This window comes from Tachyglossus aculeatus, chromosome 7, assembly GCF_015852505.1.
Source record: "Tachyglossus aculeatus isolate mTacAcu1 chromosome 7, mTacAcu1.pri, whole genome shotgun sequence".
NCBI lineage: Eukaryota > Metazoa > Chordata > Mammalia > Monotremata > Tachyglossidae > Tachyglossus > Tachyglossus aculeatus.
The window spans coordinates 47247286-47273036 of NC_052072.1; the positions used below are offsets into that span (position 1 = coordinate 47247286).

Genomic DNA, 25751 nt, shown 5'->3' on the forward strand with positions numbered 1-25751 from the left:
TGTTCGCTCAGAACGCAGATTAATTTCGGTTACTATTTTTAACGAATATCTTGAATTGCGTCTTGCTAGTCTGCTTCGATCAGGGGCGGGAGTCCTAATTTCGTAGCCCGGTTTTCCAGCGATTCGAGCGCGAGTTGCATTCATAACTCATCTTACCTCCTTCCCTTCCCCACAGAATATGTATATATGTTTGTACATATTTATTACTCTATTTATTTATTTATTTTACTTGTACATATCTATTCTATTTATTTTATTTTGTTAGTATGCTTGGTTTTGTTCTCTGTCTCCCCCTTTTAGACTGTGAGCCCACTGTTGGGTAGGGACAGTCTCTATATGTTGCCAACTTGGACTTCCCAAGCGCTTAGTACAGTGCTCTGCGCACAGTAAGCGCTCAATAAATATGATTGATTGATTGATTGATTGACAAAACATATAGACAGACTCATTTCTACTTCCCTCACCTAACTGGTTGGGGACGTGATGAGGAAAGCTGTGCCTGAGGAGTCCAAGTTCAGAGGTGCTCCAAACCATTTGAGACATCCCCAGGATGTTCATTTCAGGGTATAAAGACGACTGAGACAAATCTTCTATTCAGATGGGTCTTTGCTGCACTGAGGTACCCTATTTAATTATTTAGCACTTTTCAACAAGACAAATTTGCACTGCTCTCCACTCCCGTTACATGTAAATGCAGTTCCCACAGTTCCCTTTTTAGACTGTAAGCCCACTGTTGGGTAGGGACTGTCTCTATATGTTGCCAACTTGTACTTCCCAAGCGCTTAGTACAGTGCTCTGCACACAGTAAGCGCTCAATAAAAAAAAAAATTAAAAAAGTGACCATTACCCTCTCTTAACTGATTGACTTAAACTTAGGCCAACTGCCCCAAATCGATGGCCTGAAGAAATCCTAAAATTTTGTTAGAGAGGGGAGACACCTGCCACAGCTCCTCTATACTGTAAGACCCCCCCAGCTCCCTGATCCCCCACCTCTAGATCAAGAGTTACTTCATCATGAGGGAATTTCTTCACTTCAATCTCTTGGGTGGTTCGAATCTCATGTGGGAGATTTTCAGCTTTTTTTTTTCCTCTAGACTGTAATCTTATTATGGGCAGCGAATCTGTCCCTAATTCTGTTGTACTGTACTCCCCCGTGCTTAGTACAGTGCTCTGCACATAGTAAAATAGACGCAATCCCTGCCCTCAAGCAGCTTACAACCTAATGTTAGAAATAGAAACAAAATAATTGCAGGTGGAACCTGGGTTCTAACTCCGCCTCTGCCATTTGTCTGCTGTGTGATCTTGGAGAAGTCACTTAACTTCTCTGTGCCTCAGATTCAATACCTATTCTCCCCCCAACTTAGGGGAAGCAGCGTGGCTCAGTGGAAAGAGCCCGGGCCTTGGAGTCAGAGGTCATGGGTTCAAATCCCGCCTCCGCCACTTGTCAGCTGTGTGACTTCGGGCAAGCCCACGTCATCCCCCGGGCCTGGAATGCCCTCCCTCTGCCCATCCGCCAAGCTAGCTCTCTTCCTCCCTTCAAGGCCCTGCTGAGAGCTCACCTCCTCCAGAAGGCCTTCCCAGACTGAGCCCCTTCCTTCCTCTCCCCCTCGCCCCCTCTCCATCCCCTCATCTTACCTCCCTCCCTTCCCCACAGCACCTGTATATATGTATATATGTTTGTACATATTTTTTTTTACTCTATTTATTTATTTAATTTATTTGTACATATCTATTCTATTTATTTTATTTTGTTAGTATGTTTGGTTTTGTTCTCTGTCTCCCCCTTTTAGACTGTGAGCCCACTGTTGGGTAGGGACTGTCTCTATATGTTGCCAATTTGTACTTCCCAAGCGCTTAGTACAGTGCTCTGCACATAGTAAGCGCTCAATAAATACGATTGATGATGATGATGATGAAGTCACTTCACTTCTCTGTGCCTCAGTTACCTCATCTGTAAAATGGGGATTATGATTGGTGAGCCCCACATGGGACAACCTGATCACCTTGTATCCTCCCCAGCGCTTAGAACAGTGCTTTGCACATAGTAAGTGCTTAACAAATACCAAAATTATTATTATATTGTGAGCCCCATGTGTGGCAAGGGCGGTGGCTGACCTGATTACCTCGTATGGACCCCAGTGTTAAGAACAGTGCGTGATGCGTAGCAGACACAACAAACACCAGTATTATTATTAAGTGCCGTCGAATCATTTCCGATTCATAGAGACTCCATGGATACGCTTTCTCCAGAACGGCCTGTCCTCTGCCATAATCCACAACCTTTCTAAAGGTTCTTCTGTTATCGTTTCTATGGTTTCTATCCATCTAGCTGCCGGTCTGACTCTTCCACGTTTTCCCTGGACTTTTCCTAGCATTCGTGCCTTCTCCAGAGAATTAGCCCTCCCGATTATGTGTCCAAAATATGCTAATCTAAATCGAGTCATTTGGCCTTCCAAAAACCACTTTGGTTTAATTTGCTCTAAAATCCATTTGTTTGTCTTTCGGGAGTCCATGGTATATGCAAAAGCCTTCTCCAACACCACATTTCGAAAGAACCGATGTTCCTTCTATCCTGTTTTTTCACTGTCCAGCTTTCGGATCCATACGTTGTCACTGGAAATATCATAGAGGTGACAATTTGTATTTTTGTGGCAACCGCTACCGTTATTCTAGACTGTGAGCCTGTTGTTGGGTAGGGACCGTCTCTATATGTTGCCGACTTGTGCTTCCCAAGCGCTTAGTACAGTGCTCTGCACACAGTAAGTGCTTAATAAATACGATTGAATGAATGAATAATTGATATGATTCTTATCCCTACAGAAGCAGCGTGGCTCAGTGGAAAGAGCTCGGGCTTTGGAGTCAGAGATCGTGGGTTCGAATCCCAGCTCCGCCACCTGTCTGCTGTGTGACCTTGGGCAAGTCACTTCCCTTCTCGGAGCCTCAGTTACCTCATCTGTAAAATGGGGATGGTGACTGTGAGCCCCACGCGGGACAACCTGATCATCTTGTATCCCCCCAGTGCTTAGAACAGTGCTTTGCACATAGTAAGTGCTTAACAAATGCCATTATTAATTAATTAATTAGGAAGAATAAGAGACTGGAAGGTTGAATATGTGGGTAAGTATTTCCTCTAAATTGTAAGGTGGTTATGAGCAGGTATATGCTAATTCTGTTGTAGTGTACTCTCCCAAGTGCTTAGCACGGGGCTCTATCAGTGTAACTGATTATATAATCCAGGCTGCAAGTTTATACAAACATAAGTGCTACCAGCTGTTGTGGGTGTATCGGTGTGGAGATGATGCCAAAGTGCTGAGGTGGTGGCTGGAGAAAGGGAAAATGAATTGGGAAAGTCCAATATATTCTTTGGGAAGCTGCCAAACAAAGCCAAGTATTACAAATAACAAATGTAAAAGCACAGCAAAGGATAACCTAAACAATAATAATAATAATAATAATGGTGGCATTTGTTAAGCACTTCCTATGTGCAAAGCACCGTTCTAAGCGCTGGGGACGTTACAAGATGATCAGGTTGTCCCGGGGTGGGGGGCTCACAGTTTTAATCCCCATTTTCCAGATGAGGTCACCGAGGCCCAGAGAAGTGACGTGACTTGCCCAAAGTCACACAGCTGACAGTTGGCAGAGCCGGCATTTGAACCCATGACCTCTGACTCCTAAAGCCCGGGCTCTTTCCACTGAGCCACGCTGCTTCTCCGTGGAGAAGGACTGTTGGAAGGAAGGATGGAAGGATTTGGAATGTGGAATTCCAATGTGGAAGGCTTTGTTGGTTGGGCACTGATTCTCATCGACCACACGGAGAGAATCTCACAGTATTCGGAAGGATTGTGTACTTGCATTCACACCCATACCCCCCCCCCCCCCCCCCCCCCCCCACACACACACACAAAATCTCTCTTTTCACATATGTGTATACATTTATACAGTCATTGTTAAGCATCCCACTGCACTTCTAACGTGTTGATTAGCAGATCTATCAAGCTGGCACAAATCCAGGTAGGAGAAACCAATAATTTTCTGCAAACCTCTTCTGCCCTTAAGCAGCAACTGTTTAATGGGGTTCCAAGTCATTTAGTAAGTTACCCAATATTTCAAAGATCCATTAGCAAGAGACAACGCATTTGCATCTCTCTTTTCCAGGTGAATGGGTTCCAACATCAGGTCCTTTGCCAGAAGAAAAAATAAACTTGAAAGAAGCTCGTCAGAGCTGTTTTCAACTGTTCTGCTGTAAGCCCTTAAGCAAGCAGTCCTCATCAGGAAAGGGGGAAAATGAAATTGGTGCTACGAAGTGGCTTTTATGCGGGTCACTGAATGACACAGGTGGGGAAATCTGGGCCTGCAGAGTAAATAATGGTCAGTTATTATTGCTGTAAGGAAAATTATGATGTAGCTAGAGGTCTGCCTCCACAGGGAATATCAGTGGCAGCCTTGTTCACCTTTAATTACCTTTTTGGATAATAATAATAATGATGATAGTATTTGTTAAGCGCTTACTATGTGCAAAGCACTGTTCTAAGCGCTGGATGAAGGTCGGTGGTGGGAAATAAGTGAAAGGATTCCTTGAAAGCTCGCCTCTAGACTGTAAGCTCTTCTCTAGACTGTAAGTTCGTTATGGACAGGGAATGAGTCTGTTTAGGATTATTATATTGCACTCTCCCAAGCGCTTAATACAATGTTGTGCACACAGCTAAGTGCTCGATAAATACCTTGAATGAATGACCCTAGAAGCAACAGAGAAGCAGGGTCGCCTAGTAGAAAGACCACAGGCCTGGGAGTTGGAAGGATCTGGGTTCTTATTCCAGCTCCACTTGTCTTCTGTGTGACTTGGGGCATGTCACTTCATTTCTCTGTGCCTCAGTTGCCTCATCTGTAAAATGAGGATTAAGACTGAGACCCATGTGGTACAGGGGACTGTGTTCCACCTGCTTAGCCTGCATCTACCCCAGAGCTTAGTACAGTGCAGGCACATCGTAAATCCTTAAAAGATATCATTAAAAAAAAGTTTTTAACTTTTACTTTTTGGACGTTCCCTTCGTGAATATGCAGTTATCAGCGCCGCTATACTCCGCAGCAAATTAATCCCTGCATTAGCACTTTTGGGTCTCCAGAAGTCTCTTTGCTGCAAGCCTGTCAAAACTCATTCATTTGATGGTATTTATTGAGTGCTTATTGGGTGCAGCGCACTGTACTAAGCACCTGGGAAAGTACAGTACAATAATAAACAGACCCATTCCCTGCCCACAGTGAGCTTCCGGGTAGATACAGGGTAAGGAAAACTTTCACTCCCTTCCAAAGCCTCCGATGCCCGTTCCTCTCTAACCTTCCTCAATGACCTCGCCGACTATTTTGTTGGTAAAATAGCATCAAGTGTGAATTTCCCAAGCCTCCCCATCTCCTCCTCAACAATCTCCTACCTTGACCTGTATCTCCCCCTTCCAAATCTAAAGGAGGTCCCACCTGCTTTCAAATTAATAAGAATAACAATGATGGCATTTATTAAGCGCTTACTATGTGCAAAGCACTGTTCTAAGCGCTGGGGAGGTTACAAGGTGATCAGGTTGTCCCACAGGGGGGTCACAGTCTTAAAACCCATTTTACAGATGAGGGAACTGAGGCCCAGAGAATAATCATAATAATAATAATGGTACTTGTTAGGCGCTTACTATGTGCGAATCAATCAATCGTATTTATTGAGCGCTTACTGTGTGCAGAGCACTGTACTAAGCACTTGGGAAGTACAAGTTGGCAACATCTAGAGACAGTCCCTACCCAACAGTGGGCTCACAGTCTAAGCACTGAGCACTGTTCTAAGCGCTGGAGCAGTGAAGTGACTTGCCCAAAGTCACACAGCTGACAATTGGAGGAGCCGGGATTTGAACCCATGACCTCTGACTCCAAAGCCCGGGCTTTTTCCACTGAGCCACGGCCTCTTTCACTTCAACGGCAGATCCCACTCCCTCTCTTTTAAAACCGCTTTTCCCCAGCCCCCTTCCTCCCCTTCAACTATCCCCTTCAACTTCTCACTCTCCACGGGTTCCTTCCCCTCTGCCTTCAAATATACTCCAATTTCTCCTTTTAAGAGATGCTCTCCAGAACTACTGCCCTCTCCATCATCTCCCTGTTCCCCCCTCCTGCTCTTCCCTAGCTCACACTCTCCACTCCTCCAAAACTAGAGTTCGTAGAGTGCCAATCTCTCGACCCTTCGACCTCCAGAGCAATCCTCTCCTCAAGTTATAATACTGGCCCTGAGCAGAAAAGGAGGCAAACTTAGAGCAGGCAAGGGGGATTTTGAAGTTTCCAGGATTTCTCTCCAAACTGCTCAACCGCAATAGTTCAAGGAGCATAGGAAGCACTCTATCCAGGGACGGGGATTGGTGATACGAGAATGATGGAGGGCAGAGTCACAAGGGGGTCAGTACACCCATGCACACACAGGCACACACGTTACACACACACAAACACACCATCATTTCCACACCCGCCTCAGCCTGTCAGGGGTCAAGTCTGCACGCGGCAGGTGCATTTTTAAAGGATTTTCCAAGAGAAACATTGTTTTCAACCTGAAACTGCCGGGAACAAATCAGACTATCATCTAAAAACTAGCAGGGATTGCTCCATGGAGGAAGGAGTCATGTTTCAATCAATCAATAGTATTTTTGAGCACTATGTGCAGAACATAGTAATAATAATAATAATAATGATGGCATTTACTAAGCACTTACTATGTGCAAAGCACTGTTCTAAGCGCTAGAGAGGTCACAAGGTGATCAGGTTGTCCCACGGGGGGCTCACACTCTTCATCCCCATTTTACAGATAAGTACTTGGGAGAGCACAGTGCAACAGAATTAGTGGACACGTTCCCCGCTCATAACGAGCTTAATTTTGATGGCCATGAACCAATGGCCCCACCTTTGAGTTCCCCTCAGGGAGCCTGACTTCAGCACATTTTCCTGATTGCATTTCCAGCTTTTCAATGCCCCACCACGACACTTAACTCCTATCGCCACCCTGGAGGTCTCGGGGCCTTGGCATTCATTCATTCATTCAATCACATTTATTGAGCGCTTACCGTGTGCAGAGCACTGTACTATGCGCTTGGGAAGAACAAGTTGGCAACATAGAGATGGTCCCTACCCAACAGTGGGCTCACAGTCTAGAAGGGGGAGACAGACAACAAAACAAAACATATTAACAAAATAAAATAAATATGTACAAATAAAATAGAGTAATAAATATGTACAAATACATATATACAGGTATACGGGAAGGAGAGGGAGTAAGGGGAAGAAAGGGAGAGGCCAAGTAAAACAGGAGGCTTGAATAGGTTACTGTGTAGAGCATGGGCTCAGGAGTCAGAAAGACCTGGGCTCCAATCCCAGCTCTGCCGCTTGTCGGCTGTATCACCTTGGGCAAGTCACTTCCCTTTCCCGTGTCTCAGTGACCACATCTGTAAAATGGGGATTAAAACTACGAATCCCATGTGGGACATAATCCGTGGGTAGAGTTTGTGCAGCTGGCCAACGAGTACCTCCTCAGTCCACCTCGGCCGAGGCTTTCCCGACTTCGCTCCCCTAGATTTGGTGCGGGAAGCCTTCCAGAAAGCTGTCGACGGGAGCAACGGGATGCTGAACCAGTACACCCAGGCCTTTGTGTGTCTCCCCATCTCCCTCTCCCCATCCCTCCTCTCCCCAGAGGACCCTCTCAATCTCAGGGCTCTCCTTTCCCCTCATCCCTCCCAATCAATCAATCAATCAATTGTATTTATTGAGCGCTTACTGTGTGCAGAGCACTGTACTAAGCGCTTGGGAAGTACAAGTTGGCAACATATAGAGACGGTCCCTACCCAACAGTGGGCTCACTCCAAGGTTCTCTTGGTCCCCAGCCGCCCCAGATTAGGTCAGGACCCAGGTTAGGTTAGGCCTTCCCAGACTGAGCCCCCTCCTTCCTCTCCCCCTCCTCCCCCTCTCCATCCCCTCAATCAATCAATCAATCAATCGTATTTATTGAGCGCTTACTGTGTGCAGAGCACTGTACTAAGCACTTGGGAAGTACAAGTCAGCCATCCCCCCTGCCTTACCTCCTTCCCCTCCTCACAGCACCTGTATATATGTATATATGTTTGTACAGATTTATTACTCTATTCATTTTATTTGTACATATTTATTCTATTTATTTTATTTTGTTAATATGTTTTGTTTTGTTCTCTGGATCCCCCTTCTAATAATAACAATCCTGGCCTTTATTAAGCGCTTACTATGTGCAAAGCACTGTTCTAAGTGCTGGGGAAGTTAAAAGGTGAGCAGGTTGCCCCATGGGGGGCTCACAGTCTTCATCCCCATTTTACAGATGAGGGAACTGAGGCCCAGAGAAGTGAAGTGACTTGCCCAAAGTCACCCAGCTGACAATTGGCGGAGCGGAATTTGAACCCATGACCTCTGACTCCAAAGCCCGGGCTCTTTTCCACTGGCTTCTTCCAAAATGATGGCATTTGTTACGCGCTTACTATGTGCAAAGCACCGTTCTAAGGGCTGGGAAGGATACAAGGTGATCAGGTTGCCCCACGTGGGGCTCACAGTCTTAATCCCCAGTTTACAGATGAGGTAACTGAGGCCCAGAGAAGTGAAGTGACTTGCCCAAAGTCACACAGCTGACAATTGGCGGAGCCGGGATTTGAACCCATGACCTCTGACTCCCAAGCCCGGGCTCTTTCCACTGAGCCACGCTGCTTCTAAACTGTGAGCCCACTGTTGGGTAGGGATCATCTCTATATGTTGCCAACTTGGACTTCCCAAGCGCTTAATACAGTGCTCTGCACACAGTAAGCGCTCAATAAATACGATTGAATAAATGAATGAATGAATCTGATTACCTGATTACTCTGTACCTACCACAGAGCTTAGAACAGTGCATGGCACAGAGTAAGCGTTTCCCAGAGGCAGTTTGGAAAAAAAAAACGAAAAAGCTTTACCCAAGGGTTTCTCCTCTTCCTTAGTTGACAAGAAGAGAAGAATAAGAACCCTAGGGAATGGCCACCTTGACTGTTTACTTCAGCCTTCCGCCAAGGGGCAAAGCATGCTCCCCAAATCAACAATCAACAATAATTATGGTATTCCTTAAGTGATTATTATTTCTAGACTGTGAACCCGTTCTTGGGTAGGGATTGTATTTCCCAAGCGCTTAGTACAGTGCTCTGCACACTACTCCAGGAGGCCTTCCCAGACTGAGCCCCTTCCTTCCTCTCCCCCTTGTTCCCCTCTCCATCCCCCCCATCTTACCTCCTTTCCCTTTCCCACAGCACCTGTATATATGTATATATGTTTGTACATATTTATTACTCTATTTATTTATTTATTTATTTTACTTGTACATATCTATTCTATTTATTTTATTTTGTTAATATGTTTGGTTTTGTTCTGTCTTCCCCTTTTAGACTGTGAGCCCACTGTTGGGTAGGGACTCTCTCTATGTGTTGCCAACTTATACTTCCCAAGCGCTTAGTACAGTGCTCTGCACACAGTAAGCGCTCAATAAATACAATTGATGATGATGAATAAATATGATTGAATGACTGAATGAATGTACCAGGTATTGCGCTAAGTGCTAGGATAGATACAGGGTACCTTGGTTCAGACATAGTCCTGACCCACATGGGGCTTATAATTGAAGAGGTAGGGAGAGCAGGTATTTTATTTATCCCCATTTTATAGATGAGGAAGCTGAGGCCCAGAGAAGTTAAGTGACTTGTCCAAGGTCACATAGGTCAGTGGCAGAGCTGGGACTAGACTTGTCCAAGGTCACATAGGTCAGTGGCAGAGCTGGGACTAGAAACCAGGTTATTTTTTTTTTTTTTGATAGTCCCATATGACTAGGTTTCTCTGACTCCACTATTAGCCTTGATACATCTTTTCAGTCTATGGCTAGGGAGCCTCCTACGAGCTAAAAAGCTTCCTCCACAAGGAATGGGGAAAGCAAAGAAGCCGGGAGAGGAAACCCAAAGACTTAAAACTCTGGAATGTAAACACCGTTTCAAGTTGTGCACGGGATGATGTGGGGAACATCCAAATAAATGCCATCACAGATAACGCTCAAAATCTGAAAAATGGCATTTCCATTACTGATAAAATCCTAGCCAGAGACCTTCAGGACACTTTTGGACACTTAACTGAATCGCACGCTCCTTGAATTGTATAGCTTGACACTAAGCCGCACCAGACCAAACACGATCATGCCAGCATGATAGAAACAGAAGGCAAGGGAGCCATCTCTATTCTTTATTCATCGATTTTACGAAAGCATTTCATCCTAGTAATTGTGCTGGGCTCTGGGAGGATGAGTTCCCTTCAAGGGGGCCAAAAGCAGCTCCAGCTCTCCCTACTCTCTGGTCCGGACAGTAAGAACCCACTGGTTCAGCCAGCAGAGAGAGGAAGTGGGGCTGCTTTGGGCAAGTCACTTAACTTCTCTGTGCCTCAGTTCCCTCATCTGTAAAATGGGGATTAAGACTGTGAGCCCCACGTGGGACAACCTGATCACCTTGTAGCCTCCCCAGCGCTTAGAACAGTGCTTTGCACATAGTAAGTGCTTAATCAATGCCATTATCATCTTCAAAGCCCTACTGAGAGCTCACTTCCTCCAAGAGGCCTTCCCAGACTGAGCCCCCTTTTTCCTCTCCTCCTCCCCACCCCCCCCCGCCCTACCTCCTTCCCCTTCCCACAGAGCCTGTATATATGTTTGTACAGATTTATTACTCTTATTTGTACATATTTACTATTCTATTTATTTTGTTAATGATGTGCATTTAGCTTTAATTCTATTTGTTCTGACGACTTGACACCCGTCCACATGTTTTGTTTTGTTGTCTGTCTCCCCCTTCTAGACTGTGAGCCCGCTGTTGGGTAGGGACCGTCTCTATTATATGTTGCCAATTTGTACTTCCCAAGCGCTTGGTACAGTGCTCTGCACACAGTAAAAGTGCAGTGCTCTGCACACAGTAAAAGTACAGTGCTCTGCACACAGTAAGCGCTCAATAAATACCATTGAATGAATGAATGAATGAATTTTGACTCCAATTTGACTCCCTTTTTGGCTCCAAAGGGACAGCTACCTGGATTCTTCCCCACCCGCGCTGAATCCGTGAGGGCCATTCCTCCAGAGTGGCCATCTACTCTTGAGGCTGGTGATCCCAAGGTTGCTGACCCTTAGTTGCAGGCATATGCGCTCAGGCTAGGTAAATGAGAACAAAGGAGCTAGGTTTATTACAGAGGGCGAAATGAAAACGAAGCTTTTCTTAACCCAAGTTGGAGATTAGGGTTTGGGAGAGAACTCGAGGCAAGTCAAAGTATTCGGTGGATGATAAAAAATGGATTCTTCCATCAGGAAAGATGGATGAGCCTCAGCCCTGAGCCTTCAGGAATGGGAAACTGTGCATGGAGATGACGACTTGTTGACTAAAGCACGGAAGTGGAAAGGGGGCAGGGATTTTAGGAGGGGAAAGAAGCGAGCTTCGAGGCACCATTTTCTGTCCTTGCGGTCTTGATGGGAAAAGCTCAGGTCTCTGAAAGGACTTGGCATGAGCAAATCTGGGAGTCTAGCTCAAAGAGCCGTGGGAGTGATCATCCCCCTCTCCCCTCCCTGAAGTGGGCACCGCTGACTGCACAAAGCAACTGATTCTGGGGCTTGTGGTCTCTGACAGTCATATTCTTGCTGAAACACCATGGAATAAGCAGCGTGGAATAGAGAAACGTGGAATAGAGAAGCAGCGTGGCTCAGTGGAAAGAGCACGGGCTTTGGAGTCAGAGGTAATCGGTTCAAATCACGGCTCTGCCGATTGTCGGCTGTGTGACTTTGGGCAAGTCACTTACCTTCTCTGGGCCTCAGTTCCCTCATCTGTAAAATGGGGACTAAGGCTGAGCCCCCCGTGGGACAATCTGATAACCTTGTAAACTCCCCAGCGCTTAGAACAGTGCTGTGCACATAGTAAGCGCTTACTAAATGCCATCATTATTATCATTATTATTATTATTATTATTATTATTATAAGCAGGTACGTGGACAGGAGGATAGCACACTGCAAAACCCACGTGCGGTCTTCACCTGCGAGCTGGAGGCAGAACCAGGGCTGGAACCCAGTTGTCCTACTGGTCCTTGGAATGGTGTTGAACCTCTAGACCAACAGGAGGCCTCAAGGGATGCAGTCGATATGATGCAACACTGACAATTTAATATCCTAAAGACACTGTCAAGATACCGATCCTGAGGATGATCTGTGACTGATAAGAGCCTTTCTCTGGCAAGTGTCAGTACCGTCCATCTTCTGTCTTTTCTGCTGCATCAGGGAAGAGGAAAATAACTACCCTCGTCAGTAAAAACCTGCCTTTCTTCCCTTCTTCTCTCAAAGACAAACAGAACTGCTGGCAGGATCTCCTGCTGAGGAGATAAAGAAACCATAGCCCACTCTTCGGCAATCTGTAGCACAAGGTAGTCATCCCCAAAATCTCCTTTAGCGTTAGTCAGATGAATGACTACCAGCCCATATTTTGCAGGTCCCCTTCCCCTGGCAGCAACAGTTGCCAGCATTAATGGAGAAGCAGCACGGCTTAGTGGAAAGTCAGAGGTCATGGGTTCTAATCCCTGCTCCGCCACTTGTCAGCTGTGTGACTCTGGGCAAGTCCCTTCACTTCTCTGGGCCTCAATTACCTCATCTGGAAAATGGGGATTAAGACTGTGAGCCCCAAGTGGGACAACCTGATTACCTTGTATCTGCCCCAGCGCTTAGAACAGTGCAAGGCACATAGTAAGCGCTTAACAAATACCATCATTATTATTATTATTAATGCCACATGAGACAGTTTCCTTTGAGGCTCGCCAAGCCCTCAACCCCTTGCTTGACTTCCTGTCCAACCGGAATCAGTCGGTCAGTCAGCGGGACCTACCGAGCATCTCCCGAGACTGCAGGGTGCTGTACTGAGCGCCTCGGGGAGGGCGGAAGCCGAAGCGGTCACGAGGGGCTCTTGGGGGGAGTCGCACGGTGACTCTTGACGGGAGGAGAGCATCTGGCCTGAATCCAAACAGAAAAACAAAATCGGGTGGCAGAACCTTCCTATTCCTGCGCCCCTGGTCTCTTGGAACGTCACAATTCCCAGTTTCTGGAAGGAAAATGGTCCCCAGCAGTCCTCTGGAGGACTGGCAGACAGGAAGGCCAACTCCGACCAGTTACCTTGATAGAATACAGCAGCCCCAAGCGCAGATCTTCACCACGTTTCCAGGATGGCGTCCGTCTAAGGGTAGGTCCAATATAGGTCCCCTTTGCCCAAATTTACCCGGATTTAGTAGAACTGATAACGAACGCAGTTCTAGAGTTAGATCGCCATACACGGCAGCAGGACATCCACCGTATTTGACCGTACGTCTCTGACCGCATTGGCAAGGTTTTCCAAATACGCCTAAGAAAATACTCATACATCTAAACAAGGGGGGAAAATAGATAACTTTATTTTCAATATAGAGATTAAATTCCACCACAAAAAAAGATACTGCATTTTTGAATAAATACAAGTGAATAAAAATACTTTGCTTTTGAAAAAGAGACTGATCCTCTTCTCTAGCCACCTTTTCATTTCCTAAGAGTCTTGTGGAAACAAGAGAAAAGTGTCCTCCTTTGCCAGTTGTTTCCTATTCAGGCTACAGGATTCTGGACGCTGAAGCTAAAATCATCGCTATCGAATAATGCATCTGCCAATGCACACAGCAGTTCCCACTGCATAAAAAGGCTGCATTTTCCTGTGTACTTGCAAATACTATTTCATTCAATACTACTCCTTTCCCTAACCCTTCAAAACCTACAGTTTCATTTCCCTTCCACCCTAAAAGAATCTCTCTCTGGGAAAGGACCTCGTTCCCACCCACTCCAACAATGAAGAACACCACAAATTTATGGATGAGGTTTCAATAAAAATGAATTCCATTGTCCACGAGACACTGGGTCAAGAAAAAGATGAAATAATGCAAATTAAAAATACCAAATACTGACACACCCCTCTTTTTTATTTTAAAAATAGAAATTCCTTGTTAAATTTAGTCTGCTTAAAGCAGACCGCAAAATCTGATTCTTCATGCAACAAATAAATGTTATTGCTTATAATGCAATCTCTTAGCTTTCTGTGCTGTAAACCTGAAAGAGTCTACAGAGCATCAAGACTTGGTCACAGGACTCATTGGGAAATAACAAACGCCAGAGTGCTCTGAACTAATTTTGGAGACTCTGGGGATTAAATGAAGGAAGAAAACCTAAAAATGCATTCCTCCTCTATAAACCCCTACCGGTAATGAAAAGGAGATTAAGGCACACCTCCGTGCTCTTTATTAATTGCAGGCATATCTCCATTTTGCAATTTCTAAAAGCCTCTTGATTTCAATAGTCTACATCTGCCTAAGGCAGACAGCTAGAGCTGCAGCCTTTAAGGATATGGAGCTGGAAGTCGAAGTTAGACTTACACTCTCCACATTCACTTGTTCTGGTGATTCCGGAATACTAAATAAAATGGAATCTCATAAACATTTCCAGAGAGTTTGAATCAAGTTCTAAAACTTACCCTGTTCATTTCTTTTCCTAGTCACCCCTTTTGATAAACCACTTTTTCGAAGTTCATTTCTGGCAAATATATATACATATATATATATATATTTCAAATTTAAATATAGATATGCAGCTATCTATATTTAAATTTGCCTTAAAAAATACAATCTAGAGAATCATGTTTCAACCGGGTTACCAGAAAATCTTATTCACCTTGGAATATGTAAAGGCAGAAATGGTTGGTAGCATTCCCTGCGTGGCACATCTAAAAATACCCACAACTTGTTTAGCAAATTGCTTCAACATTCTTTCACTAAGGGTGTAGCCAGAGAAAATGAATCTTATCGAGAGAGAGAAAGAGAGAGAGAGTGTGTGTTACTGATTCCATTCCATTGAGAGTTCAACCTTGGTCCACCAGTTGTGCTGGGGAAAGAAAGCAACCAAGTGGTCTGCCTGGCTTGAGCAAAGCAGGATTTGTCAAGGTCGTAAACTCTTCAATGGCGGGAGGTAGCACTGGCATCTCAGAGGAATACTTAAAAAACCTATTAAATTGTCATTTTACACAAAGTCTAGCTTTTGAGCAGAAGGTTCTTGGGGAAAGGAAGGAAAAAGCGGGGAAAAAAAGATGGATATTCTAAGTTCTGCAAGTTTCCCTTATTTGGTTGGTACGGAGCACTATGATTACCAACAGTTCGAGGAAAAACACTGTCATCTCTTGGTGGCTTATGTGGTCACAGGCAACTTGTGCGTGTGCACGTTTGTCGAAGGGAGGAAGAGTGTTTTAGAGCCCAAGGGACTTCTGTACAATCTGCTTGGCAATTCTGTAAAACTGCTCTCTGTCATCCCGCCACATTTTGGATGCATCCACATTGGCTCCGCTCTCATCATTTGGCTCTGGAAAGAAAAGAAAAAGAATCCCCGTACTTCGGTTGGGTTTTGTAAACACGCAAATTGGCAGGATCTTACATCTCGTCGAGAATAGGTGGAAAAAAAAAATTGGGCCTTATTCCAGAGGGAAAGAAAACCCCCACCTGGTATATCATTTTCACCCGATTTCCTAAGGGTGCTTTAGCAAACAACTTTTATCTCATTTACAAAACTCCTGTTCTCCAAAGATGACCTGGCTGGGAGGTAGAAAGGCTAGATACTGATAGGACAACATGTAGTTTTTTTTAAAAAAAAATCAGACCAAGGTGGAAACCAGATATTGGTTCCTTTGTGTTCTGAAGATTCACATTTTCTCAGCCGGCAGGATGACCATCTGCTGACATTAAGGAGGTGTGCTTCAGTCGGTGATTCTGTCATGGGCATGCACATTTTTGGAAGGTGTTCACAAGAGGAAAAATCCGACTCTGACCAGGGCCAAGCTTATCTTATAGGCATTGCCCTGGGTAGACAAGACCAATGTTTTAGGGAAAATGAACTACTAGCTTTGACTCTGAGGTCCACCCCGGGAATCCTGATGTCATCTTGCCTGCCTGACTGACAGTCATTTGGCCTTTTCCTCTGCTTGTGTGGCTGTTGGGGCTCTGCTCCCAGCTTGCCTTGTGCCCCAAATAACCGCCACGCCGCCTCCGCATTGTTTCTCCCGGGCCCTTGGCATCTTCCGCTAGCGGACTGCCAGCTGGCCCTCCCTGGGTCCCTCCCCACCTCTCCTCTGCGTCGCTGAGAAACCTCCATCCCGGACTGCCTCCCGCCACCCCGACGAGACGGAGGAGAGCGGCTTCAACAGAGGGCCGCCTCCGCAAAACCTCTGAAAGACTGTGGCGGCTGTTCTATAGTAGCTGCTGAGCCACGAGGTACCTAAAATTCTGCTCCTCTAGTCACAGTGCCCTACTCATCTTTACCTCCATCTTTACTTTAGTGTTTGGTTTCCATTTCTCCTTACGTATCTGTCACCAGTCCCCTCTCTCTCTCTGTTTTTAGACTGGGAACCCCTCGACGGGGACGGTGTCTAATTCATTCATTCATTAAATCGTATTTATTGAGCACTTACTGTGTGCACAGCACTGTACTAAGCGCTTGGGAAGTACATGTTAGCAACATATAAAGACGGTCCCTACTCAACTGTGGGCTCAATCTATAATTCACACATACATATCCGTTCCCAGCACTTAGTAATAATAATAATAATAATAATGATAATAATGGCATTTGTTAAGTGCTTACTATGTGCAAAGCACTGTTCTAAGCACTGGGGGGGATACAAGGTGATTAAGTTGTCCCACGTGGGGCTCACAGTCTTAATCCCCATTTTACAGATGAGGTAACTGAGGCTCAGAGAAGTTAAGTGACTTGCCCAAGGTCACAGAACAGACATGTGGTGGAGCCGATATTCGAACCCATGACCTCTGACTCCAAAGCCCATGCTCTTTCCATTGAGCCACGCTGCTTCTCTTAGTAGGATGTTTTGCACAGAGTAAGGGCTTAATGAATACTACGGACACTAAAGAGTCAGCTTTACCCCCTACTTTGTCTTTGCCCTGGGGATCTCTGAGGAGACAAAGCCTCTGTCATAATGACAATGCTACATGAAGGGAAAAAGCAAAGTCACAGTAAAAGCCGATCTGTCTCCGACCTTATTACGTAGAGTGTTTGGATACTGTAGACAGACTAACCGGGAGGTGAATGATAACCCCAGAGGGAAGAGAAACTGGTATTCAGTCTGGCGCTCTGAAAAGTTCTGACATCACAGGGTGGGCCAATATACTATGCTCCGTGGCAGTTTTGTTATGTCCTGGAACTACTAGAGGAGTTATGGCCTTCCAAGACCTAGTCCAGGCCTGGGATACACACCCTGAGACACACAGGCTAGGGTAGTTCCCAGACCTGAAGGGCTGTGAGAGAGTAGAGTTGACCGAATAATAATTACTGTATTTATTAAGCGCTTACAGTGTGCCAAGCCCTGCTCTACACATTGGAGCAGAAACAAGTTATTCGGGTTGGAGGTAGTCTCTGTTCTGCAGGGGGTTCCCAGTCTCAGCTGGAATCAGAGGAAACCTTAGTCTGAAATTTCTGTGTAAGACAATCACTCGCTTAGAAGTAGCAGAGGAGCAGCGTGGCGCAGTGGATCGAACACAGGCCTCGCCGGCAGAAGGACATGGGCTCTAATACCGGCTCACCGCTTGTCTGCTGTGTGAACTCGGGCAAGTCACTTCGCTTCTCTACAGTTCGGTTACCTCAGCTGTAAAATAAATAGCACTAATTGACTGATTGACAAGAACTGGGTCCAATCGGATGATGTTGCCTCTACCCCAGGGCTTGGTGTACAGTACGTCTTCATAAGTACCTTTATTAAATGTCCCCCGGGAACCCTGACAGAAAGGAGGTGCACTGAGAGTACCCCAATCTCTGGGGGTCAAGGATCCGCAGTTGGGAAGGCCACCCACATCCCCAAGGCAAAATCTGCCATGGGGAACTCATCCCATCACCTGACTGGTAAGGCCGGACTGTCCTCTGCCCCCAGCTGAACAGGGGGCAGCAGCCAAGTGAGGTAGTCTCATTGCCCTCCCGCCGGCGCTTTCAAGAAAACACGTCCCAGTCGAGAAGGTTACTGGTTTGACCGCAGAGAGGTTTACAAAGAACGATCCGTTTTACCTGCCAACATGCTCACGACTGACAGGAGGATTTTCTCCACGCTCTGCACGGGGCTCCATCGCTCAGCACTGCTCTCGTAACCCATCGGGTCATCTCCGGGAGCGTGAAGTATAGAGATGCAAACCCTCCCGTCAGGGTAAACTGGAAAGGGAACGTGACACACGGGAGAAGGAGAGGTCACAACAGAAGAACGACACGTATTTTGGTTAAAGAGCACGGGTCTGGGAGCTGATCTAATCCCGGCTCCGCCAATGGCCGGCTGTGTGACCTGGTTTAAATCACTTAACTTCTCTGTGCCTCGCTTTCTTCGCCTCTTCCCTCCGGCGGACTATGAGCCTCATATTCATTCATTCATTCACTCATTCAATCGTATTTATTGAGCGCTTACTGTGTGCAGAGCACTGTAGTAAGCGCTTGGGAAGTACAAGTTGGCAACATATAGAGACGGTCCCTACCCAACAGTGGGCTCACAGTCTAGAAGGGGGAGACGGAGAACAAAACATATTAGCAAAATAAAATAAACAGAATAAATATGTACAAATAAAATAAATAAATAAATATTTATATGGGACGAGGACTGAGTTCAACCAGTTTAGCTCATATATACCCCCAGAGCTTATGTGCCTGGCACAAAATAAGTGCTTAACAAGTATCATCAAATAAAAAAAAAACCAAGCAGATATCAAGACCAGGCCAATCATATAAAAAAAGCCATCTTGGGCCAGACCATTGGTCCTTCCTGCCCAGTCCTGTCCCCGAAAGTGGTATCACTGAATGACTGATGGACTAGTGAACAGGTTGCCCTCCCTGACACATAACCTTATGCTTAGAAATAAGTCATCTCACTACTCTAAAAGTCCTTCATCATCTGTCATCCATGAATCCACCTAAACGCCTCTCTCGTTTTCTAGCTATTCCAACTTTTCCTTCTAACTTTACCTTCGCGTAACACCTTATGACCCTCTCCGGGTGAATTTCCTCACACCTTCTCATATCTATTGATGATTCTTAACTGCACAGCTCATTTGGGCAGGGACTAGGCCTTTTGTACTGCTATATTGTCAGTATAGTGCTCTGCACACAGTAAGCGCTCGATAAATACGATTGACTGACTGACTTCCTGGGGTAATGAATTCCATATGTTACTACTTGCTGTTTGAAAAACTTTTTCCTGAGGTACATATTCAATCTAGTCTCTCAGGTTTCACTGCGTGCCTGAGCGTCTCTGGTGTGGGGTGATAGAGTGAACTACAACTCACTGTTCCTTCTCTCCACAACCTTCATAATTTGGAAACCTCAATCCTGTCCTCGCTCAGCTTTCTTATAGTAGGCTGCAAAGTCCTCATCTTTTCAGACTCTTTTTCATGCAGAGACTGCTCCGCTGGCCAATAGATCAATCCGTGGTATTTCCTGAGCGTTCGCTGTGTGCCAACCACTGTACTAAGCACCAGCCCCGCGATCATCTGGGTTGTTCCCCGTACTTTTTCCAGCTCGATTACGTCCTTCCTAAGATAGGGTGACCAGAACTGCACGCAGTTTTCCAGGTGCAGATGAACCGGAGTGATAGATAATAAGAGAAGTATGCTTTTTTGTGGTGGTGTTTGCACAGCTGGAGAATAACCCGGAGGCATTCAGGAGAAGAGTCATGCTTCATATCATGGAGAATCACGGATTGCATCTGATGTTTGGGAGAACGGGGTATAATCTACTCGAATCTTTTAGTATGATGTTAAAGAACTGTTTTTAGAAGACAGTTAATGCAGGGATGAGGCTTTCAACTTTTTTGTTAGCTGTATTCAAGTCTGCAATCAAGTTTGGAAGAAAATCATTTTCATGTGGTCTTTTTTTCTGGAATCAAAGGAATACAAAAAGTTTCCAAAGTCCCTATTTGTGCCTAAATCCATTTTTTTTTTAAGTGGTATTTGTTAAGCACCGTGCTAAGCTCTGGGGTAGACACAGGATAATCGAGTTTGGCACAGTTCTTATCCCACGTGGGGCTCACGGTCTTAATCCCCTTTTGTACAGATGAGGTAACTGAGGCACAGAGAAGCTAAGCGACTTGCCCAGGGTCACACAGCAGACAAGTGACGGAGCTGGGATTAGAAACCACGGCCTCTGACACCCAGGCCTGTGCCCTTCCTACTGGGCCACGCTACTTCTCTTTCAAAACTCCAGTAGCTGATTTGCTAAGACGTCCCCTCCTCTGCCGTGAAACAAAAAAGCCGCTTGGGAAACAACCGCCTTGAGGCCAGATTTCGGGTTAGGCCGAGGACTGTCCTGACTGGAGCCATGAGGAGCTTGAGGACTACTGACTCCGAGCCACACGAATGTACCGCCGCTTTTCAGGTTGTTTAACGATTGTTCGACTTCTTCCAAGTAGCTCCAAAAGCCTTCAGATATTTCCTTATTAATCCTCACAAGAACTACCGCCAATTCCTAGGATTATTACCAAATTCCAAAACAGAATTCCTCACCTTCCCACCTAAACCCTGTCTGCCCCATCACTATTCATTCAATCGTATTTATTGAACACTTACTGTGTGCAGAGCGCTATACTATAGACCACATCACTATCCTCCCCGCCTCACAAGCCCGTATTACCCTAGACTCACCTCTCTCATTCATCCCACATATTCAAACCGTCACCAAATCCTGTCCCAAGCTGTCACTTGTCCAGCACAGCCTAAATCTGCTCTTTCCCCTCCTTCCAAGCTGCTACCACGCTGATCTGAGCACTCATCATTTACTGCTTTGACTACTGCCCCAGCCTCCTTTCTGACCTCCCAGCCTCCTGTCTCTCTCCACCTCAGTCCATACTTCACTCTACTGCCTGGATCATTTAAAAAAAAAATGCTCACTCCACATCTCCCCACTCCTCAAGAATCTCCAGGTCGATCATCTATCTCTGCACCAAACAGACACTCCTCAGGTTCAACTTCAAAACCCTCAAACACCTTGCTGCAACTCCTTCCCACTTCAAAGACTACAGACCACCCCTCTCCCCACCTTCAAAGTTTTCCAAAAATCACAACTCCTCCAAGAGGCCTTCCCCAATTAAGCCCTCTTTTCCGCTACTCTCTTTCCCTTCTGTGTCACCTATGCACTTAGACCGACCCTTTAAGTACCTGATATTCCCCCCTAACCTCAGCCCTATGTACATAGCCACGATTCATTTCAATGTCTCTGTCCCCCTGTAGATTGTAAGCTCCTGGAGGGCAGGGAATGTGCCTACCAACTCTGTTGTGCTCTCACAAGTGCTAAGTACAGGGTTCTGCACACAGTAAGCGCTTAATAAATGTCAATGAAGTTCCAATGATTTGGACAAGATCAATGGTGTGTATCTGTAATAGGCTCTGGGCATTCTAGTCATTGGTCCGTTAACCCTAGAGGGGAGTACTATAATTTTATTATTGTCAGAAAGGCACTCTGCCCCAATATCTAGCCCACTAGTATAAACAACAGCAAACTTCATGGGAACATGATCAATCGTATTCAATCAATCAATCATATTTATTGAGCACTTACTGTGTGCGGGGCACTGTACTAAGCACTTGGGAGAGTACGACACAACAATATAAAAGACACATTCCCTGCCCACAATGAATTTACAGTCTAGAGGGGGAGACAGACATTGATATAAATAAAGCAAATTACGGATATGTACATAAGCGATGTGGGGCTGGGATGGGAGATGAATAAAGGGAGCAAGCCAGGGTGATGCAGAAGGGAGTGGAAGAAAAGGAAAAGAGGGCTTCATCACGGAAGGCCTCTCGGAGGAGATGTGCGTTCAGTAAAGCTTTGAAGTGGGGGAAGAGTCATTCTGTCAGATATGAGGAGGGAGGGGCAAGGTGATTGAGTGCTTTAAAGCCGATGGTAAGGAGTTTCTGTTTGATGCGGAGGTGGACGGGCAACCACTGGAGGTTCTTGAAGAGTGGGGGAACATGGACTGAATGTTTCTGAAGAAAAATGATTCCAGCAGCTGAGTGAAGTATGGACTAGAGTGGGAAGAGACAGGAGCCCGGGAGGTCAGCAAGGAGGCAGATACAGTAATCAAGGCAACACAGCGCGTGCTCCTCTTTCTTCTCGAAAATTCGTTCAAGTGCACTTACTGTTCGGATGAAACATTTCACAGGTAAACCTCATCTTTGGAGGGCTTAGTGGGTAGTCAAGGGGAAAGCTCAGAATAGCCGGGAAAACGCCAAACTCAAAACAGGTGTCCTCTGGACCCCTAAAAAAAGATGAAACAAACGAGGTTCATTAATGGATTGTAACTCAGAAATCAGCTGTTGGAGGAATTTCATTTTGAACGATGCTTTGGGAACCTGTACAGAAAGAACATCCAAGAGTGATAAAGATTGATGCAGGAGTCTTCCTATTTCTCCTCATGGAAACTAGCCCCTCTTCCTCCCGGGTCCCAAGCTGATTGAAATCTTAAAGATAAACGAGGAATATAGCAGCAGCGTTCAACTGACTAGACAACGAAAGTAACAATTACCACTCAGATATATTCAACTTCGTTCACAATACTGAAGAGCCACTTGGTAAAAATATGACTCAACCTTTGCATTCTCACAATACAGGCTTCAAGAATGCTAACTTTTGGCCAATGTAAGAAGCTCACTCTCTCCAGACACATCTGTTGGATACAATTCAGAATTCCTGAGCACGGCTAAACAGCACTGCACAAGGACAGGAAAAAAATTGGGGAAATTTTCAACAAAATCGATGTGTCAGCCAAACTCATTAATTTATGTAACAGGACTGAATGTGAAATGTATTTCCAGCGCCACAATATGGTCTTAGTATTGGAACAAAAGCAAGAGAGTGATCAAGTGATCAGTCGATTCTGAGCAAATATATTAACAATAATAATAATAATAGCGGTAGTTAAGCGCTTACTATATGCCAGGCTCTGTACTACACGCTGGGGTGGATACGAGCAAATCAGGTTGGACACAGTCTCTGCCCCACGTAAGGCTCACAGACATGTCTCCTCCCCCTCCCCACAGCACTTGGATATGTTTGTACAGATTTATTACTCTATTTATTTTACTTGTACATATTTACAATTCTATTTATTTTGTTAATGATGTGCATTATAGCTATAATTCTATTTGTTCTGACAATTTTGACACCTATCTACATATTTTTTGTTGTCCGTCTCCCCCTTCTAGGCTGTGAGCCCATTGTTGGGTAGGGACCGTCTCTATATGTTGCCAACTTGTACTCCCCAAGCGCTTAGTACAGTGCTCTGCACACAGTAAGTGCTCAATAAATACAATTGAATGAATGAATGAATGAGGGAAACATTTTCTGCACCTAGGAGAAAGCAACTAGCCCCTTAACGCTACTGTAGTAGCAACACACATACAAATAACGATGTCCACAACTTGTAGTCTGATGGAAAGAGCACAGGATCAGAAGACCTCGGTCCTAATCCTGGCTCCGCCCCACCGCCTGACCTTGGACAAGTTGCTTATCTTCTCTTTGCCTCAGTTTCCCCATCTGTAAAGTGAGGATCAAACATCTGTTCTCCTTTCCCCTTAGACCATGAGCCCCGGTTGGGGCAGGGACTGTGTCCGATCTGATTCTTTTGTATCTCACCCTTTAGCTTAGCACAGTGCTTGGCACATAGTAAGTGCTTAAATACCACAATTACTAGTTCTCGCCGAGCTTCTTTCAGACTTTAGCATATCACAGAAGCAGTGTGGCCTAGTGGATAGAGCACAGGCCTGGGAGTTGGGACTTTGGGTTTTAATCCCGGCTCCACCACTCGTCTGCTGTGTGACTTTGGGTAAGTCACGTCACTTCTCTGGGCCTCAGTTCCCTCATCTTTAATCAATCGATCAATCGTATTTATTGAGCACTTACTGTGTGCAGAGCACTGTACTAAGCGCTTGGGAAGTACAAGTTGGCAACATATAGAGACAGTCCCTACCCAATAGTGGGCTCACAATCTAAAAGGGGGAGACAGAGAACAAAACCAAACATACTAACAAAATAAAATAAATAGAATAGATATGTTGGGGATTAAGACTCGTGAGCCCCATGAGTGACACGGACTGTGTCCAACCTGCTTAGCTTGTATATATCCCAGCGCTTAGTACAGTACCTGGCACAGAGTAAGCGATTAACAAATACCATAAAAACTGTAGAGGTAATTTCCTAAACAGTCCCCTTTTGGCTTCCCAAATGCCTCGCTAATTACCATACAATCATTTTGGCCAGGTGAGTCTGGGCCAATCTGGAATGGCAGAGCATTTACTACTTGCCCAAAGCCTCCAATTAAAGCTGGCAGCATTGTCAAAAAGATCATTTGGGTCACCAAGTTTCAAGACCAACCACCGCCTTCAAAAAAAAACTACAATTTCTGAAATGCTTTTCAGTCCCCATATATCCCTGGCACCTACAGATCGACGGCTGCCATGGGGAACATTTTTATAATGGGCTGGAGGCACTGATGTGATACTTTTATAAGAGTTCCTAGTCTCTTCGTAAACAGTATTGTCTTTTTTCAAACACGCATTAGGTCAACTAGACCTTCAGAAGTGTGATCAGACATTCTCAAAGTGTGAGCAGACATTCTCAAAACTGTTCTCCATGACTCATATTATGCAGGTAGAAAAATGGGGACTATATTACCGGTCTGAAGATTTAAGCAAGAGTTCGAGGAAGCCTGCTGAATGTAGCGGCATGCCAACCGATTACATGGAGGATGCCAGAAGTAAATGACTGAACCGAGACAGGAAGAGTTAATTAGTATTATCGCCGGGCAGCTTTACTGCCAGAGTCCCGCGAAAGTCTTGTTTCTCTTTCACTAGAGGAGCTCGGTCCCAGAAGATTCAAGAAAACGACTTTAAACAAAGATCGACAGTCCAGGGGAAAGGATTGGCTTCTCTGCTGTGTAATTTTTGGAGCAGCCAGGAGAATGTTAGTGTTGAAAGAGAATCTCCCTCAGTGTCTCAGTTCAAACAGTCTCTCTTTGAAGTCGTATTTCTATATTTGAGAATTTGCGGGGTTTTAATGTGCCGAGCACAAAAGCCTCTTCTCCCCCTGCTCCCCCGTGACTTAATGATTTACCTTAGGCAAGTCTCCTGATCTCCCGATGACTCAGCTTCTTAAATCGGTAAATTGGGGAGAATCGCAGCTGCCCCCATTTGCCTCCCAGGGATGTTGCAAGGGCTTATTAAATCAAGTAAGACCGGTGCATTAAGCCCTTTGAACTGCTCGGAGAAAAGCCCTGGGCTTCACCGTCCTCCTAACGTGACCTCTTGGCAGCGGAGTCGTGAAATGGTGCCCTCCTCGTTCTGCCATCCGCCGGAAAGCTGGTGGGAGTGGCGAGGGTCCCGTCTCCTCCCTTCGGCCTCGAAGTTGGCGATGCCAAGTCCTTTAGGAGGCCAAGCCATGGCAGGGAAGGGTGGAAAGCACGGTCAGGTGGTGGGGAGGGATAGCGGTGGCTGAGTGCACCCATTAAGGCCAACAGCAACGTTCCCACTCGCCCCCCAGCCCTCACGCCAACCCCGCCAGCTGTAGACCAAGGGACAGATAGTACTAACCTATACTGAG

General features: G+C 45.6%; 1 protein-coding gene across 3 annotated transcripts in view; it reads right to left on the reverse strand.

Moving 5' to 3' along the window:
• Window positions 1-13480: 13480 nt before the first annotated feature.
• UBE2G2 (ubiquitin conjugating enzyme E2 G2) overlaps window positions 13481-25751 on the reverse strand; it is a 46201-nt gene continuing 33930 nt past the window's right edge. For 2 of the 3 annotated variants that reach the window (XM_038749440.1, XM_038749441.1), the window contains exons 4-6: window positions 22295-22413; window positions 18186-18326; window positions 13481-15482 (exon numbers count right to left, since the gene is read on the reverse strand). In XM_038749440.1, coding sequence (XP_038605368.1) covers window positions 15370-15482; window positions 18186-18326; window positions 22295-22413 — 373 coding nt within the window. In that variant the 3' untranslated portion in view covers window positions 13481-15369. Of the gene's footprint in view, window positions 15483-18185; window positions 18327-22294; window positions 22414-25265; window positions 25403-25751 lie in introns of those variants that run through there. The other variant, XM_038749442.1, reaches the window with a different exon arrangement.